This window comes from Orycteropus afer, unplaced genomic scaffold, assembly GCF_000298275.1.
Source record: "Orycteropus afer afer isolate SDZICR_OR568_19922 unplaced genomic scaffold, OryAfe1.0 scaffold00008, whole genome shotgun sequence".
Classification (NCBI taxonomy): Eukaryota; Metazoa; Chordata; class Mammalia; order Tubulidentata; family Orycteropodidae; genus Orycteropus; species Orycteropus afer.
Window position 1 is genome coordinate 21675471 of NW_006921595.1, and position 17602 is coordinate 21693072.

The window sequence follows — 17602 nt, forward strand, 5'->3', positions numbered from 1 at the left end:
GGAACAATGTTTTGTATAGTATGTTATGCCAATTGAGCTTGATGTCCCCTGAGACTATGGTCCCAAGCCCGCAGGATCAACTACTCAGTCCCTCTGGGTAGCTTCCAGACTAATTTTTACAGCAGAGCAGATCAGTGGCTAGCTGCGGACTGGGGTGGTAGTTCAGGGGTGTGAAAAGCAGATGAGAAAGCTTTTGAGGTGATGGATATTATGTTCAATATCTTGAACATGGTGATGGATTCACAGGTTTATACATATACCAAAACTTATCAAATTTTATACTTTAAATATGTACAGATCATTATATGTCAATAACACCTCAATAAAACTATTCCAAAAAAGGAAAAAGCTTTGCAAGAAGCAAATTATCCTCTTCTGGCCTTCTGGCCTAGAATAAATCATGATGTCTGGAGTTGCAGATGTAATCTCATAACCCTAAGGAACAAAGCCCCATGCCACGGATAGTGCAGCTAGGCAAAGAGAAGGAGTCTGCGCCCTTGGTAACATACATGCCTGATGTCTTATTTCATGAAAATAATAAGCCTTACTGTTTTAAGCAGTGGTAGCTGGGTTTCTATTACCAGTGGTGTTAGTTGCCATCAAGTTGATTCCAACTCACGACAACCCTGCATGTGCGGAGTAGAACTGCTCCAAAGGGTTTTCAAGGCTTTGAACTTGCAGAAACAGATTGCCAAGCGTGTCTTATGGAAAACTTCTGAGTGGGCTAGAAGCTCCAATCTTTTAATTAGTAGTCCAAATGGTTACATATTTACACCACCCAGGGCCTCCTGTGTTGAACTCTATTACTAGCTAATTTGGTGGTCTTTTTTAAAGCCAATTAGACCAGGTCATTGTCATGCTAGCCATCCTATTTCTAATCTTAGGATAAGGTCCAAACTGCTAAGCAAACAAATCCTAGGATGTCAGGGGCCTTGATAACCTCTGGAGGACATTCATTAGCCACCATTCCCCACCACCAGACATATTTTGAATACTTCTGAACTCTCTAGACTTAAGCTTCACACAAAGCACATGTTGATCTTGTTCACTATAGTACTCGTAGGACTTGCCTAAGTGCCTAGCACATGAGAGGTATTCAAAATATATGTGGAATGAAGAACTCATAATGCTTTAAGGACCAATTATTCCTGTTCCTCAGCCTATAGCATATTTGATGGGAATAAATCCAGGCTATTGATGTTCCAGATTATTCTTGCTCTATATAACCTATAAAAGAACTTTTCATTCTTTCAGTAAATATTCACCTCATATCAAGAATAAGATGAAAGACAGACCTGACTATTTCTAACTACAACGACATTCATTTAAGCCTCAATATCCTAGCAGGGTGAGTAAACTTTAGAACATTTGAAGAATGAAAGAGGAATTCAGAATATTTGAAAATGCTAAATTTGCAGTTAAATGACTCAAATTTTTTTTCTCAACACTAAAGCAAGAAGTTATGATGGTGGTGAAGGGCAAGCAAATTTATAACAATAATAAGATAGACTATGTCACCAAAATTGAATACAGTATCCACAAAGCATGTGAAAAAAACCAAAGACTCTACATTATCTTCTCATAACTGGTCTCACTTCCTCTAAATACTTTAACACTCAGAATGAAGAATCACACCTGAATACTCAATTATTTTCTAAACTTCTACTTAATGTAGAAAACTGAAGGGCAATTCAGAGATGATCAAACATGTGTTTCTATGATGCCAAACATCTAGATGGAAAATTTTAAATTCTATAAGTAATCTAGATATTGCTAAATTTCTAGACATTTAGTGTTGAAGCCAAAATCTCAGTTCCTTGTTTTATTTTAATTCCCCAAATGACACAAGGAAGTCTCAAGTGCTCTTGTGAAATTTTTTTTCTTCTCTATGGTTCCAGGCAAACTGCTTTTATAACTTACTAGATAAAAAATTTATAGCATATATCTCCTGGCAAGAAATTATGCAAAGGGATTCAAGAGTAAGAGGTCTTGACTCATCACTTTTCAACTAGTTTCAAGTGGCACCCATACCTGCAAACACAGCCCTAACCCCACCATACCCTTCTGCCTTCTTTGGTGCAGTTCTGAGAGATAAGAAGCAGAGTTGTAGGCAAAACAACATCAGTGACAGTGAGCAGAAAAGCCTTGCACTGATTCCTTCAGTGAGTTAACTAAATGCAATGTTAACCAGATGCTAGAGTTATGCTGGGCACTTAGGGAAAGTGGAATAATTGAGACACAGTCTTTACTGTTGAGAGGCTTATAGTCTACCATAGGAAGAAACAAGAGAGTGACTACTCTCTTCAATTACTCCTCTGTTGCTAAATTCAAGGACCAACTGTTGGGCCTAATCTTATTTACTGACAGCACTTCACACAGAAGCTCAATCCTTTCTCCTTGAAACATGCTGAACTTAACTTCTAGGACAGCCACCTGTATCAGGTTTCCTCCCACGTGAAAAGTCATTCCCTCTCAAGCTCCTCTGCTGGTTCTTCCTGTCTGCTGACTCTTTTAATAAGAGTGCCTCTAGCTCAATCTAGGAGCTCTGGTAGCACAGTGCCTAAGGCACTTGACTGCTAACCAGAAGGCTGGCGGTTCAAACTCACCAGCCACTCCTCAGAAGGCAGGTTGGGCAATCCTCCTTCTGTAGTGATACTGCCTTGGAAACCCAAGGAGGGGTCGCTATGAGTCGGGCCAACTCAATGGCACATAACAACAACAACTAGCTCAATCTATGGACCACTACCCTTCCCCATCTACCCTCACTTACTTAGTGATTTCATCTGGTCTCCACTCTTTAAGTTGCCTTCTCTAAGCTCATGGCTCCCTGAATTTAAGTCTCTTGCTAATCTTCTCCCCTGAATTCTACTGCTGTTACCCTGCTACTCAATATCTCCACCTGAATATCTGATTGGCATAATATCCAATACTAACCCCGCCTTATCCCCCCCCCCCCAACACACACACACACACATAGCCTGCTTCACCTTGTCTTTCTATCCCAGTTAATGGAAACTATCTTGCCAACTGCTTGGGCCATAAATCAATTAATCTGTGACTTATCTATTTCTTCCAAAATCCATCAGAAAATTATGTTGGCCTCATCTTCAAAACACACTCAGAATTTGACTCTCTTATTTGCATTGCTATTGTCTAGGCTAGATTCTCTAGAGAAGCAAAATGAGTGAAGCTTAAAGATAAAGAAATTTATCTCAAGAAAATGGCTCATGCAATTGTGGAGGCAGGCAAGTACCAAGTCCATGAGTCAAACACCAAACTGGAGGATTCTCCTGACTCATGCAGCTGCAGGTGCTGACAAACCTAAAACTGGCAGGCAAGAAAGCAGGCTGCTGGTTTCAGAGACTGACAAACATAAGACTGGCAGGTAAAATGGCAGATTGTTGGCTCACAAACTGTGAAGGTAACAATCCCAAGACCAGCAGGCAATACAGTGGGCCACTGGTTCAAGTCCAGAAACTGGAGATGATGATAATGAGATAGATGCCAGATCCAGATCCAGCAGAAAGTCAGAGACTTTTCCCAAAACTTTTGCATTTACACTAGAAGCAGGCTACACCCTGAAGGAAACTCTTTTTCAACTGATTGACTTTTCAGAGCAGATCTCATCACAGAGGTGACCAGATTTCCTCTGGGAGATAACTACATCATAACTGCTAAACCAGTTAGAATCAAGGCCCAGCCAAGTTCACATACAACATTAACACACAACAGCTATCAAACTAGCCCACACCACCACTGTCTTGTGCCTAAATTATGTAATAGTATCATATCTTCCTCTATTTTTGCCATCCATAATCCCTCAATTCAGCAGCTAGATTGAATTGAGAATCAGAGTATGTCATTCCTTGGGTTGAAATGCACCATGACTCCCCATTCACTCAGTGTAAAAGTTAAAGTACTTTCACTTCTCCCCTTGCTCACTCTGTTTTAGTCTACTGGACCCCTCTGTCCTATGCATAAACCAGTAATGTTTCTCTGTCAGAATCTTTTCACAGGCTATTCCCTCTACCAGAAACACGGTTCCTGGATACTTGCCCCTCATCTTCGACAAGTATCTGTGAACATGCTGTCTCTCCAAGAATGCCAGTCCTGACAACCTTACATAAAACGACGCACTCATCTTTCCTCCACCCTACTCAAATGCCCCATCATCCTTCATTCTTCTTACTCTGATTTATTCTTCTCATTACCACTTTTTAACATAAAATATTATGCACTTATTTGCTTTATCATCTATCTTCCTCCATAAATGTAAGTGCCATGAAGGCAGCATTTTATTTTTAATTTTTTTTTACTTTTCACTGCTATTGGTGTTCAATTAAGAAGTATTACTGCATAAATAAAAGAATTATAATGATTTGGGTACTTCTTACTTTTTTATTAAACCAAAAACATCAATAATAAATATAAGCCAACCAGGGATCTAGTATAATTTTACAGGGAGAATTTATTCAAGAGAAAAGCTGGAGGAACCCCTTCGAGGAATTCAAATACTGGCCAAGAATGGAAGAAAAAAGAATATTTCAAGAAACTTATCAGATTTTACAGTGGATAGATAGAAGTAATTCCTTTTTAATATTATTTTTTAACCTGATGCTGTCATGCTTGGAAAAATTTGATTGTCCTTCTGAATTTAACTTTGGCTATTGCAGGCTTTAAAAAAAAGAGAGAGAGCAAAGATCATTTTTATGCAAGTCTTCCTTATGTTATCTATATCTCTGAAGGATAGATGGAAAAGGGAGCCAACCCATTCCACAAAATTCCATTCAACAATTATTTGAACATGGGCTCTGTGTTTAAAAAAAAAAAAGCTACGCAATGAAAGGTGCAATAAAGAGAAAGCTATTATCTCTGCCAACAGGAGTTAACAGTCTAGTCATGGAGAAAACGGGCACACAATCATCTAGAATATGTAACCTTGATATGGTCAATGGCAAAGACAAAATAAAACAAAATATTACAATACTGTCTCTGTCTCTGTGCTCTCACTGTAATTTAAATTAGCTAGGTAGCTTTAAAAAAAAAATAAAATAAGCCCAGACTTCCTCCTTGCCTCAAATTCTGATTATAAATAAATCAAGATGACATTAAGTATTAAGATCCCCCAGAAAAAATGTAAAAGGTAAGAATTCACTCTAACTGAAGAAATAGGAGGCTTTATTGAGTAACTGTCCAATGACACACAAAGGTATTATATCGACTCTTCACTTAACGACCTGGTTAGGTTAAAAAGACATGGTCATCATGTGAAAATCACCATTATATGAAAATTATCACATCGGATCAAAAAATGAAGGATGACTACTACATCTTTACATAACTACCAGACAACTGAGAATCATGGCCCAGTCAAATTAAGACCTAACCATAACCATCACATCCAGCGTTACTTTTACTTAGCACCTCACCATTCATTACTGTCAGACTGTATGTTACTAATATGCAGGATAGTCAGACAGTAGATTTTATTATTGTCATAAATGTAAATGCTGGATAATGAAATAGTTGATAAATGAGGAGTAGACTGCTAACCAGAAAACTAGCAGTTCAAACCAACCAGCCACTACTTGGAAGGAAAACTGGGCAATCTATTTCCATAGAGATACCACCTCAGAAACCCAAGGAGGGGTCGCTAGGAGTCGGATTTGACTCAAAAGCTGTGAGTTTGAGGTTTTTTGTTGTTTGTTTGAGGTGTATAAGGTAGAGGATCAACAAAGACAGGCAGGCAAGATGGGCAAAATGTGTGGGGAATTCTATGTGGCTGAAAAAAAAGTGATGTATGTAAATGGCAGTGTAGCAAATGGTGAAAGGTCTTGAATGACATGCTAAAGAATAGGGGTTTACTCTTCAAGAGTTTCCACTCATTATCACAAGTGCTTTTTATTCTTCCTTTTACACTAGTAAAAATGACTTAGAGATGAATTCAGGTGAAATGCAATACAAAGGAAGAGCCTGCCTTCATCAGTAATTCAAATGTGTTTGAAGTGATTGATTATACCCCCTGTTAAGGCACATAAAATAAATGTAAATTAAGTCCCTGAGATGTTCTAATCACACTTTTAAAAGATGAAACATATTAGGAAAAAGTTTCCCCAAAATTAACTGCTTCTTTGTTTGGAAATGCTTTTTATTAATTATGTTGTTAAACGTTCTGTGAAAGTCAATAAGCTAATTTCAGGTGAGAAATGGTATAAATGACATATTTTTTTTACCATATTTTTAAATTAATAGTTGACAAATTTTAAGAACATATTTGTCACACAGGGAGATTATAAATCTCATCATAACAGCATCGTGAGAATTCTAAGTTCTGTAAATAGTTAATGGATTTCGTAATTCAATATTCAGCAACCACTTAAATACTCTAAATTCATGAGTAGTTTGAACAAGGGCAGAGAAATACCACAAACCTAATCACATATTAAAACTATTATATCCGAATGATTTGAAAAATCATGATCAGAATTTTGAAAAAAGACAAATGCAATAATTTGAAAGCAACTTCAGTGAAGTAGATTTTTCTCTGGCTACAGCACTAGAGGTTTTCATCTATTTTAGAGTTAAAACTGCAAAAAATTACAGTTTTCCAGATATTTAATGACCAGACTAGGACTCAAAGAAAAAAGAAGAAATGTTGCTGTTGTTGTTGTTGTGTGTCATCGAGTCAGACCCGACTCATAGCATCCCCTCCTTGGGTTTCCGAGGCAGTATCACTATGGAAGTAGATTGCCCCACCTTCCTTCCGAGGAGTGGCTGGGGAGTTTATTGAACCACCAGCCTTCTGGTTAGCAGTCAAGTGCTTTAGGCACTATGCTACCAGAGTACATTTCAAATTTATATTTATCACAGCTAAATCATTTTTTTTTACAACTTAATGATTAGAATTTATTTTTTTGAAGGCTTCCTTGACTCTACATCAGCCTATTAGAAATACAAGAGGTTGAAAACTTTATTATTGTAACATGCAGTTTTGTAATTCAGAAGTTTAAAATGTAACTTTTTCCACTTGAGGCTTAATGACTCAATATTTTTCTGTAGTGCATCCAAAGTATTTGCACACGTTTTTTCATTTCATCCTCACTACAGCCCCATGAAGAAAGAATGGAAAATATCATCACTGATTATAATTGAAGACACAAAACTCAAATAATATAAGGGTTTTGCCAAAGTTAAATTTCAAGTCCTTCAGTGGCGCACACACATGTAAACAACTGAAAACCAAAAACTAAACTTACTGCCCTTGAGTCAGATCTGACTCATAGCGACCCCTCCTTGGGTTTCTGAGGCATTATCACTACGGAAGTAGATTGCCTGATCTTCCTTCCGATGTAAACAACTGAACTGCTAGCTAAAATGCTGCTGGTTCAAACCCATCCAGGATGCCTCAGAAGACAGGGCTGGTGTTTTGGTTACCAAGTGCCACTCTGACAAGAATATACCACAAATGAGATAGCCTTAACAAACAGGAGTTTATTCTCTTACAGTTCAGGAGGCTAAAAGTCCAAGTTCAAAGTGCCAGGCTCTAGGAGCTATGTGAAAATCCCTCAACCTCCTGGTGGAACCACTGAGACTATGGCCCCTAGCTGCCCTTCAGATCTGGAATTGAACCCATACTGTGGCTTCCAGCCAACCAAAAGACAGGTATATGAGTTAGACATTTACCTGAGGTGGATACACTCCTTGGAGAGAACAATCATGGGAGAGAGAAGGGCTGTTTATGCACAGGGAGACAGCTGGGGGGGGGGGCAGGAGTGCATGGAGGATGGACACAGGGAAGAGGTAACTGTCGGGAAGAAGTGCGAGGGGAGCTGGTGCATTGTCGTAAACTGTAGTCAATGTCATGAGACAAAGTGTATGTGAAGTGCTGTGTGGAAAGTGAATTTGCTCTGTAAATTTTTACCCAAATCACAATAGAAAAAAGAAAACCCCTCGACCTTGGGCTTCAGCTCTGCCTCTGCTCCTGGCCCACTGAAGCTAGAGGCATCTCTTCATTCAGGCAGCTACTGGCTTCTGAGGTTGACAAGCCCAAGGTCGACAGATAAAATGGCACAGTCCCCATTTTACCAAAACAAAAGGCAGGCCATTAATTCAAGTCCATTGTAAGTCCCATGGTCAGCAGAGCATGACAGGCTGCTGAACAATGAAACGGCTACATGCATGTCCAAGCATGCCATAGGCTAAGAGACCATTTCCAAGGCTTCTCCTTATATACAGGAAGCAGATCATATCCCAAAGGCAGCTAGCTGCTCAGCTGCTTGTGGTAGATCCCACCATGGAGTTGACTGCCAGTCTCATTATGGAGAATAACTACCACCAGCTGCCCAGCCACTCCACCAGGCCTAGCCAAGCTGACATACAAATGTAACTACCACAGCTGGTGATGTGTTTTCAAACCTATGGAGAAGTTCTACTCTGCACACATAGGGTTGCTATGAATCAGAACTGACTTGATGTCAATCAACAACAAAGTAAAGTTGGCACTCTAAGTTGTTTTCTTCCTGAATCCATTGTTTTTTCTCTCCATTAACTGTAAGGACATTGTTTTATTTTTAATCTAATGTTGTTGTGGTTGTTATATGCCCAGGAGTCATCTCTGACTCATATCGACCCCTCCTCGGGTTTCTGAGATGGTATCTCTACGGAAGTAGATTGCCCAATCTTCCTTCTGAGAAGTAGCTGGTGGGTTTGAACCACCAACCTTCTGGTTAGCAATCAAGTGCCTTAGGTACTACACTACCACAGCACCCTTTAATCTGATAGATGTGTCATATTTTATCTATTATAAGATTCATCCCAATTTGAAAGATGTTAAAATGTAAATCAGTGTGTAGTGTTAGAATCAATGCAAAACAATATAATTTTCTGATGTTGCATGGCACTGTTTCTCAAACAACCATAAATATAGGAAAAAATTGCACAAAAAAAGTCAATAGAAACAAGGCTGGAAAGTTTTTAGAAATAGAATGTACACAGAAAAAGGCACAAAATTGCAAATTCTCAAATTTCCTCCAGGTTTTAAGGTTTCTATTTTTTGCTTCTAACATTCTTCATTAAAACCATTCATATGGGGGGCTGTAAAAAAAAAAAAAACAACTCAAACTCAGTGCTGTAAAGTCGATTCCAACTCATAGCAACCCCTCCTTGGGTTTCCAAGGCAGTATCTCTATGGACGTACATTGCCCAGTCTTCCTTCCAAGGAGTAGCTGGTGGGTTTGGACTACCAGACTTCTGGTTAGTAGTCAAACACCAAAGGCACTACACCACCACCAAAGTGTGTGTGTGTGTGTGTATATACACACACATATATATATAAAAGCTTTGGTAGCATAGTGCCTAAGGCATTTGACTGCTAACCATAAGGCAGACGTTTCAAACCCACCAGCCACTCCTTGGAAGGAAGATAGCGCAATCTACTTCTGCAGTGATACCACCTCAGAAACCCAAGGAGGGGGTCACTATGAGTCAGATCCAACTCGTTGACAGCAGTCAGTTTTTAGTTTATATCTATATATACATACACATACACATATATATATGTAGTATGTATGTATGTATATCATTATAATTCATAAAAGTCCTGGTAAACATAATTTTGGTAATTTTTAATTTTTTTCAGTTTAGTTCTATTTAACAAACCAGTTTCCTTTACTATTTTTTAAACAGTTTTTTCCTCTGGTAAAAAGGGACAAGCAGATACATTATAGAGCTTCAATAATGTTACATATTTTTTAGTGTAACACTTATTTTGTATTTCCTCAAAATCTTCACAAATCACAAAGTAAAATTCTGTAAGTTGTTTTGCTTTGTTTGTCAATATATTTTCAATCTAAAATATTCACTAGAGAAACCAAATGTACACCAACTGTTCAATATAAAATTCTCTCTGTAAATTTGCACAGAAAGCACACACAAAAAAGCAATGAAATACTATGTAGCTATTAAGCAGTATAATGTAGAACTATAGTTACTGACCTAGCAAAACACTGTCCCTCCCTCAACACATGATGTTTACATTTTTATATTTACATGTGCTTGTCTAAGGCATTTGACTGCTAACCAGAAGGCTGGCAGTTCAAACCCACCAGCCACTCCTCAGAAGGAAGGGTGGGCAATCTACTTCCGTAGTGATACCACCTCGGAAACCCAAGGAGGGGTCGCTATGAGTTGGATCCAACTCGACGGCAGTGAGTTTGGGGTTAGTTCTTTTATGTAAAAAAACAGTCTGAGAATTTAATATCAAAATGTTACTAATAGTTATCTCAGAAGAGTGGAATTAGAGAAGATTAAATTCATTTTTAATTATTTTATGAGTTTTATTCTTTTTAAAACCTTGTAAATTTATATAATAAAGAAATATGTTTAAATAAAAATAAACTATTAAAAATAACCTAAACCATTTCCCCAAAATAGTTATAATTTGTATTTATATCCTAAGTGGTATTAAAAAAGACCCACAGACTGTAAAATGGTACAACCATTGTGGAAAGCAGTATGGCGATTCCTTCAAAAGTTGGAAATACAAATACCATTTGACCCAGCCATCCCATTACTAGGTATATATCCTAAAGAAGTGAGAGCCATAACAAGAACAGATATATGCACGCCGATGTTCATCGCAGCACTATTTACAATAGCCAAAACTTGGAAACAACCTAGATGTCCAACAACTGAGGAATGGATAACCAAACTTTGGTACATTCACACAATGGAATACTATGCAACGCTAAAGAATAATGTAGAATCTGCAGAACACCGCATAACGTGGATGAACTTGGAGGACATTATGCTGAGCGAAATAAGTCAGTCACAAAAGGACAAATATTGTATTAGTCCGTTATTGTAAAAGTTAAGGAAATGTTTACATATTGGAGGACATTTTCTTTGTTGGTTACCAGGGGTGGGAGGGAAGGGGAGGGAATGCTGTTAGATAGATAGAGATAAATATTGATTTGGGTGAAGAGAAGGGCAATGTACCAAATGTGAGTGACCAATATGGCAGCATTGAGGATGAGAAAGACAGAGAGAGTTACATGGGCAGTACAAACAACAAATATGAACCCCTTTGTAAATACAATACTGAGTTGTTAATGAAAGCAAATATGGGTATAGGGACGGATAGATGGGTGAAAAAGCTAAACAATTATGTATGTCTAAATGGAGAGTGTATCCAAGATCATATACAGGGTTGGCAGAAAATGGGCCTCTCGAAGAGTATGAAGGGATGGACACTGGGAGGAGGTAACTATGGGGAGGAAGTGGGAGGGGAGCTGCTGCATTGTAAATTTTGGTCAATGACATGAGACAAAGTATATGTGAACTGCTGTATGAAAAATGAATTTACTCTGTAAATCTTCACCCAAATCCTAAAAAAAAAAAAAAAAAAGACCCACATGTTATTTCTACATTGCCCAATTCAAAGACTCCTCCATCATTCCCTCAACTTCTGTAACCCACAAATGCCCCTCCCAGTCCTAAATTCTATAATGCTTGTGGTCAGTCCTTTCCTTAGACAGAATTTAATGTTCCCACCTCTTGACTCCCAAACAAATGCTGTCTTCATAGGGTATGTATTTGGCTTTGCTTATGTTTACTTTTTCCTTCAGTTCTCAGGGGAGTGCATACTGTAGGCAAATGCTTACTGACTAAACGAAACTTGTGAGATATGTAGAAAAGGAAACAACTTTTAAAGAAAAAAGGCTTCAAAAAGGCGTATTGATTTTAAAGCAATGTCTGGTTCACTGCTATATTCTCAGGCACAAGAATATCGCCTTGCACACAGTAAACCCAAACTCATTGCCATTGAGTTGGTCCTGACACATAGCGACCCCTCCTTGGGTTTCTGAGGCGGTATCACTATAGAAGTAGATTGCCCAGTCTTTCTTCGAGGTGTGGCTGGTGAGTTTGAACTTCCAGCCTCCTGGTTAGCAGTCAAGTATCTTAGGCACTATGCTACCAGAGAGTTCAGTTCTAGAGTTCCTATTCATTAAAACAACCAAACCATAAAACAACAAATAAATCACCTGTTAATAACTGGCCTAGAGATAATGTCCATGATAAGTTTGGTGATGTTCCTTCCAACCTGGTTTGACAACATGGTTTCTTGGAAGATCAAGAATCCAGCACTAATCTTGGCCGCATTAGCTATCTACCTAACTGTTGTGAGTTGAGTTGGTAAAAGCCTAAATTTCTCAGGGAAAGACTTTAACAGTAATGATCTTTAAGGCAAAAGTCATGCCCTTTATACCTGCCACTCCCACATGCAATCTTTGCTTTACTTACACTTTTAGAAATGACCTCAGGCCTAATCCTACAGCTTTGAACCCATTTTAGAGGCAGTGATCAAGGTGGAATCAAGGAATCCTCTTGTTCTAATTTTAAGAAGTGTCACCAAAGTCCTGGACCTTGACTCTGCATTCAGCCATCTCCTCATAATTTTCACCTTAAAATGTGGAAGGAATGACCAGGGAAGATACAAAATCAAAAGAATAGCCATTTCCAGCATCTATTTAAGACATGATCCATGTTTTGCCTCCAATTTAAACTGCTAGGCCTATTCCTCTTTAAGCCTATTCACAATGTTTAAGAAGCAAGTAGCTACTAATTCCTTTTAGGATAGCATCTAAAAAGACAAGGATTTAAAAGGGAGAATGATTTTTATAGCCTCATGAATCGCAAATTAATTGTTTTACTGCATAGCTGTTAAACTCAATAAAATGAATACATTTTGAAGGTCAATAATTTAGAATAGATTATTAAATAGTCCCAATATGTCCCATCAGAATCACCTTTCCTTCTTCTTGCTTTCCTGAAACACAATAGATACAACTAGAAATGATGTTTTGAAAGCAATAAAACTAGATTTTAAAATACCATGCCTTTAAAATATATGTATTACACATTAATCTATGTGGACATTTTAGTTAAGTAAGGCTACAAATTATTCTATTGTATGTAAACAGACACGCAAGTTTAAGTGTCTGTTGAAACAATAAAAAACCAAACCCACTGCCACTGAGTCAATTCCAACCCATAGTAACCCTATAGGGCACAGCAGAAATGCCCTATAGGGTTTCCAAGGCTATAAATCTTCATGGAAGCAGACTGCCTCATTCTCCCAAGAACCGCCAACCATTTGGTTAGCACGGGAATGCCTTAACCACGGCACCACCAGAGCTCCTCAAGTGCCTGGGAAAAGATGAGTAAATCATTGAGAGGGAAAATGGGGAGAACCCAGAAGACAGGGCATAAAACGGGGAATATGATAATCTGACCAGGCCATTCATGTTAATATGAGAAAATACCCAGAGAACTGGTCAGCATTTACTTAATCAGTGTGACAAGCATGACTCAAGTGAGACAAAGGTGGATTTTAATCTGCAACTTGATGGGGATCTCCAATTACAAGAAATGCTATCACCAGATGTTCCAGAATTTTTTCCTCAAGTCTACCATTAGTAACCATGTTGTTTAGATTCCTGCTAACCAGATGGAAAAGAATAACTCTTCAAAAAGCCTTCAAAGCTTTGCAAGCAGGTTCACATACAAAGGAACAGTAATGGTAAAATGACCCAGCCTCTCCATTCCAACGGATGTAACCTAAGCTTGCACAGATGGCCTAGCTCTCTGCTAATGCAGGGGAGCTTCGTTTGTTTTCAGGGTGGGTGCTGCAAAGGGCCAGGTGTATTTATAGAAGGGAATAAGCAATGGAGGGATGATGACAGAAGAAGTTTCTTCCGCCCTGTAGAGGCTGCTTGTAGAAAGATCTGGATTCCACTCCTGACTTGCCAGCTACCAGCCATGTAAACTTATTAAAACCCATTTTGATTGGTTACCTTATATATACTATTTAGACCATGCTCCTTTCCTCAGAAGGTTGTCAGAATGATGAACTCAAATCATGTATGTAAAACTTGGAAAGTGAAAGACAGTCAGTGACTATCAACCAGCCCTCCACACCCTCCGATTCACCCAGATCTGCGCTTTAAAAATCACAAAGACAGCCTGCGGCGTTCAATTAAAGAGAAGCAAGCTGGCTGGGAAGGAACGACTTTGGGTGGAGGCTGGCAAAAGAGTTAAGATATTAATAAGGGGGAACACACATGGAGAAAGCATCAAGTATGCGCATAAGTGACAAAACATAAAACATCTCTTTATGTAAGCGCGAAACAAACTAAGGAAGCAGCGGATATCCTTTGAACCTACTTGGTGGCCTCAATTAAAATCACTAGAGCACGTAGATCCAACCCAGATGGACTCGATCCATATGCCTTATGGTCGGTTTCAGATCACGCTATTCTGCAAACCTGTCCTCAAACCCGAGGCAGCTCTACCACCCCTAAACAAGCTAAGATGGGTTTGGAAGCGAGGTGCAAGCAACAAAAGGGGCCAGGATGAGAGAAAGCCAAAGTCTGGTCAAATGACTGAAAAACAAGGCGGTGGGTGAGGGGGCGGGGCGGAGCAATGTGGCAAAGACGCGGCTAGGGAGCCAGAAAAACGGCGGCTGCACAATGAGAGAAAGGAAGAGACTGCGACAAGCGCCCGTTCCCAGTCTCAGAGGGGACAGATGGAGAGGCTGGGAGCGCGCAGAGCGTGGGAAGACGGGAGAAGGGCGCTGGGTGAAGCGAATGAGTCGCGGACCACGCAGGGAAGGCCAGGAGCTTCTGAACAGGTGCAAAGTCTCGAGGAGGGGAAGCGGCGGATTCGCGATACTCACCGTGTAGAGCAGGTTGAGGGCGCACAGGCAGTTCTTGGAACACGCGAAGCCCCCGCAAACCATCTTGGAGCCTGTGGTTCCCGGCAGCTGCAGGTAAATTCAGCTCCTGAGGAACCTCCCAGGCAGCTGCTTTGTCTTTGCTCTGGGGGCCTGGCCCAGGCGAGGCAGCAGTGCGGATGCGGATAGGGGCGCAAGGCCGATTGCTGAGGCTGGAAATGCAGTGCGCAGCGCGCCCGTGGCGGCTCCGACCCGCTCTGGAACCTGCCGCCACCGCAGCCTGAGCCGGAGCCTGAGCCCCGCCCAGGACTCCCCCCCCAACACTGCCTCGCCCCGTGCGCTGATTGGCCGCCGGAGAGAACAAAGGTAGAAATATGCAAATAATTGAGCTCTGCCAACCGGGATTAGGAAGGGGAGGGGCGGCCCTAACGCAAAGGGGAGGGGACCGGCGCCCTAGGCTCTGTCTTCTAGGGAGCAGGTGAGGAGTTGAGGGCGGGGCTCCTTAGAGATCCACGCTGGCAGGGAGAAAGTGACAACACCTCACGGTTCTTGTCCCGGGCAGATGACGTGGCACCATTTTGAATGACGTTTAAACACTAAGAACCTGGACTTCTTTGAGTGAATAAATGAATGAGTGAGTGAAAAAAGGAAAGAAGTTCAGTTAAAAGATTTAAAAGAGAAAATGAAATAGAAAAAAATGAAAGAAAGAAAGAATAAAATCTGCTTATCTCAGAAAATACATACTACAGTTAAGAGTCTTGGTCAGTTCGGAAAAACTTATTCTAAAGGAATCTGCAAATACTAATAAATTTTATAAATATGTGGTTGTTGTTAGGTGATATCGAGTAGGTTCTGACTCATAGCGACCCCTGTGTACAAGAGAAGTAAACACTGCCTGGTCTTGCACCATCCTCACAATCTTTGCTATGCTTATGCCCATCGTTGCAGCCAGTGTCAATCCATCTCCTTGAGGGTCTCCTTTTTTGCTGATCCCCTACTTTACCAAGCATGATATCCTTCACCAGGGACTGGTGCCTTCTGACAACATGTCCAAAATACTGGATGTAAAGTCTGGTCAGTCTCACTTCTAAGGAGCATTGTGGCTGTGCTTCTTCCAAGATAAATTGGTTTGTTCTTCTGGCAGTCCATGGTATTTTCAGTACTCTTTGCCAACACAACTCAAATGAATCAATTCTGTGGTCTTTTTAATCATTGTCCAGCTTTCACATGTATATGAGGCTGTTGAAAATATCTTGCCTTGGGTCAGGCACACCTTAGTCTTCCAAGGGGCATCTTTGCTCTTTAACATTTTAAAGAGGTCTTTTGCAGATTTGTCTAATGCAATACACTATTTGATTTCTTGATCGCTGATTCCATGGATGTAAGTAAAGTGAAATTCTTGACAACTTCAGTCTTTTCTCCATTTATTGTGATGTTTCTTATTGGTCCAGCTGGTAGGAATTTTGTTTTCTTTATGTTGAGGTGCAATTCATACTAAAGTCCATAGTCCCTAGCCTTCATCTGGTATTAGGCTGGGTTCTCTAGAGAAACAAAACCAATAAAGCTTATATATACAGAGAGAAAAAAATTTATCTTAGGAAAATGGCTCACACAATTATGTTGTTGTTGTTGTTGTTGTTATGTGCCGTCGAGTCAGACCCAACTCATAGCAACCCCTCCTTGGGTTTCCGAGGTAGTATCACTACAGAAGTAGATCGCCCCATCTTCCTTCTGAGGAGTGGCTGATGGGTTTGAACTGCCTGCCTTCTGGTTAGCAGTCAAGTGCCTTAGGCACTATGTTACCAGAGCTCCTATGAGGCTGGCAAGTCCCAAGTTTCTACACCAAATATCAAACTGGAGGGTTTTCCTGACTCATGCAGCTGCAGGGGCTGATGAACTCAAGATTGGCAGGTAGTATAATGACTGTTGACTTTGGCAGATGACAAATATAAGATCACCAGGCAAAATTGGGGATTGCTTGCTCACAGGACAATTTTAGGCAACTCAACAGGATCCAGATCCAAAGAAGTTTCCCAAATTTTCCCAGGACATCCATACACATACTGGAAGCAGGCCATAACCCTAAGGAAACTCCCTTTCAACCAACTGACTGCTCAAAGCATATATATCCAATCTCATGGGAATAACCACATCACAACTGCTCAAACCACTCTGAATCGTGATCCAGCCTAGTTGACACACAACTCCAACTGTCACAATCAGTAAATGCTTCAAGTCTTCTTAATTTTCAGCAAACAGTATTCAGTCATCTGCATATTGCAGGTTGTTCATGAGCCTTCTTCCAATCCTAATGCCAAATTTGTCTCCATGGATTATTTGCTTAACATACACATTGAATAAGTATGGTGAAAGGACACAACCCTGACACAAACCTTTCCTGATTTTAAACCATGACGTATCCCCTTGTTCTGTTCGACAACTGCCTCTTGGTCTATGTACAGGTTTCTCAAGAGCACAGTTAAGTTTTCTGGAATTCCCATCCTTTGCAATGTTACTCATAATTTGTTATGATCCACACAGTTGAATACCTTTGCATAGTCAATAAAACACAGGTCTTTCTGATATTATTTGCTTACGGCCAAGATCCATCTAACATCAGCAATGATATCCACACCCTCTTCTGAATCCAACTTGAATTTCTGTGGTTCCCTGTCAATATACTATTGTGATCATTTTTTAATTATCTTTAGCAAAATTTTACTTTTATGTGATACTATTTGATAGTTTCTGCATTTGTTGGATCACCTTTGGAGTGGGCACCAATATACACATGCAAAAGAAAATCTGGACAGTTTTGGTTTTTCTGTGTTCCAGTCCTGAGTTTCAATAAGTTCATTTTTTTTTTCCCCA

General features: G+C 39.9%; 1 protein-coding gene across 1 annotated transcript in view; it reads right to left on the reverse strand.

Moving 5' to 3' along the window:
• The window catches only part of TSPAN13 (tetraspanin 13), a 37439-nt gene extending 22642 nt beyond the window's left edge, over positions 1–14797 (reverse strand). Inside the window, exon 1 of the mRNA XM_007946151.2 lies at positions 14735–14797. Within this exon, the coding sequence (XP_007944342.1) occupies positions 14735–14797 (63 nt within the window). The remainder of the gene's footprint in view (positions 1–14734) is intronic.
• Between the last annotated feature and the right edge of the window lie 2805 nt (positions 14798–17602).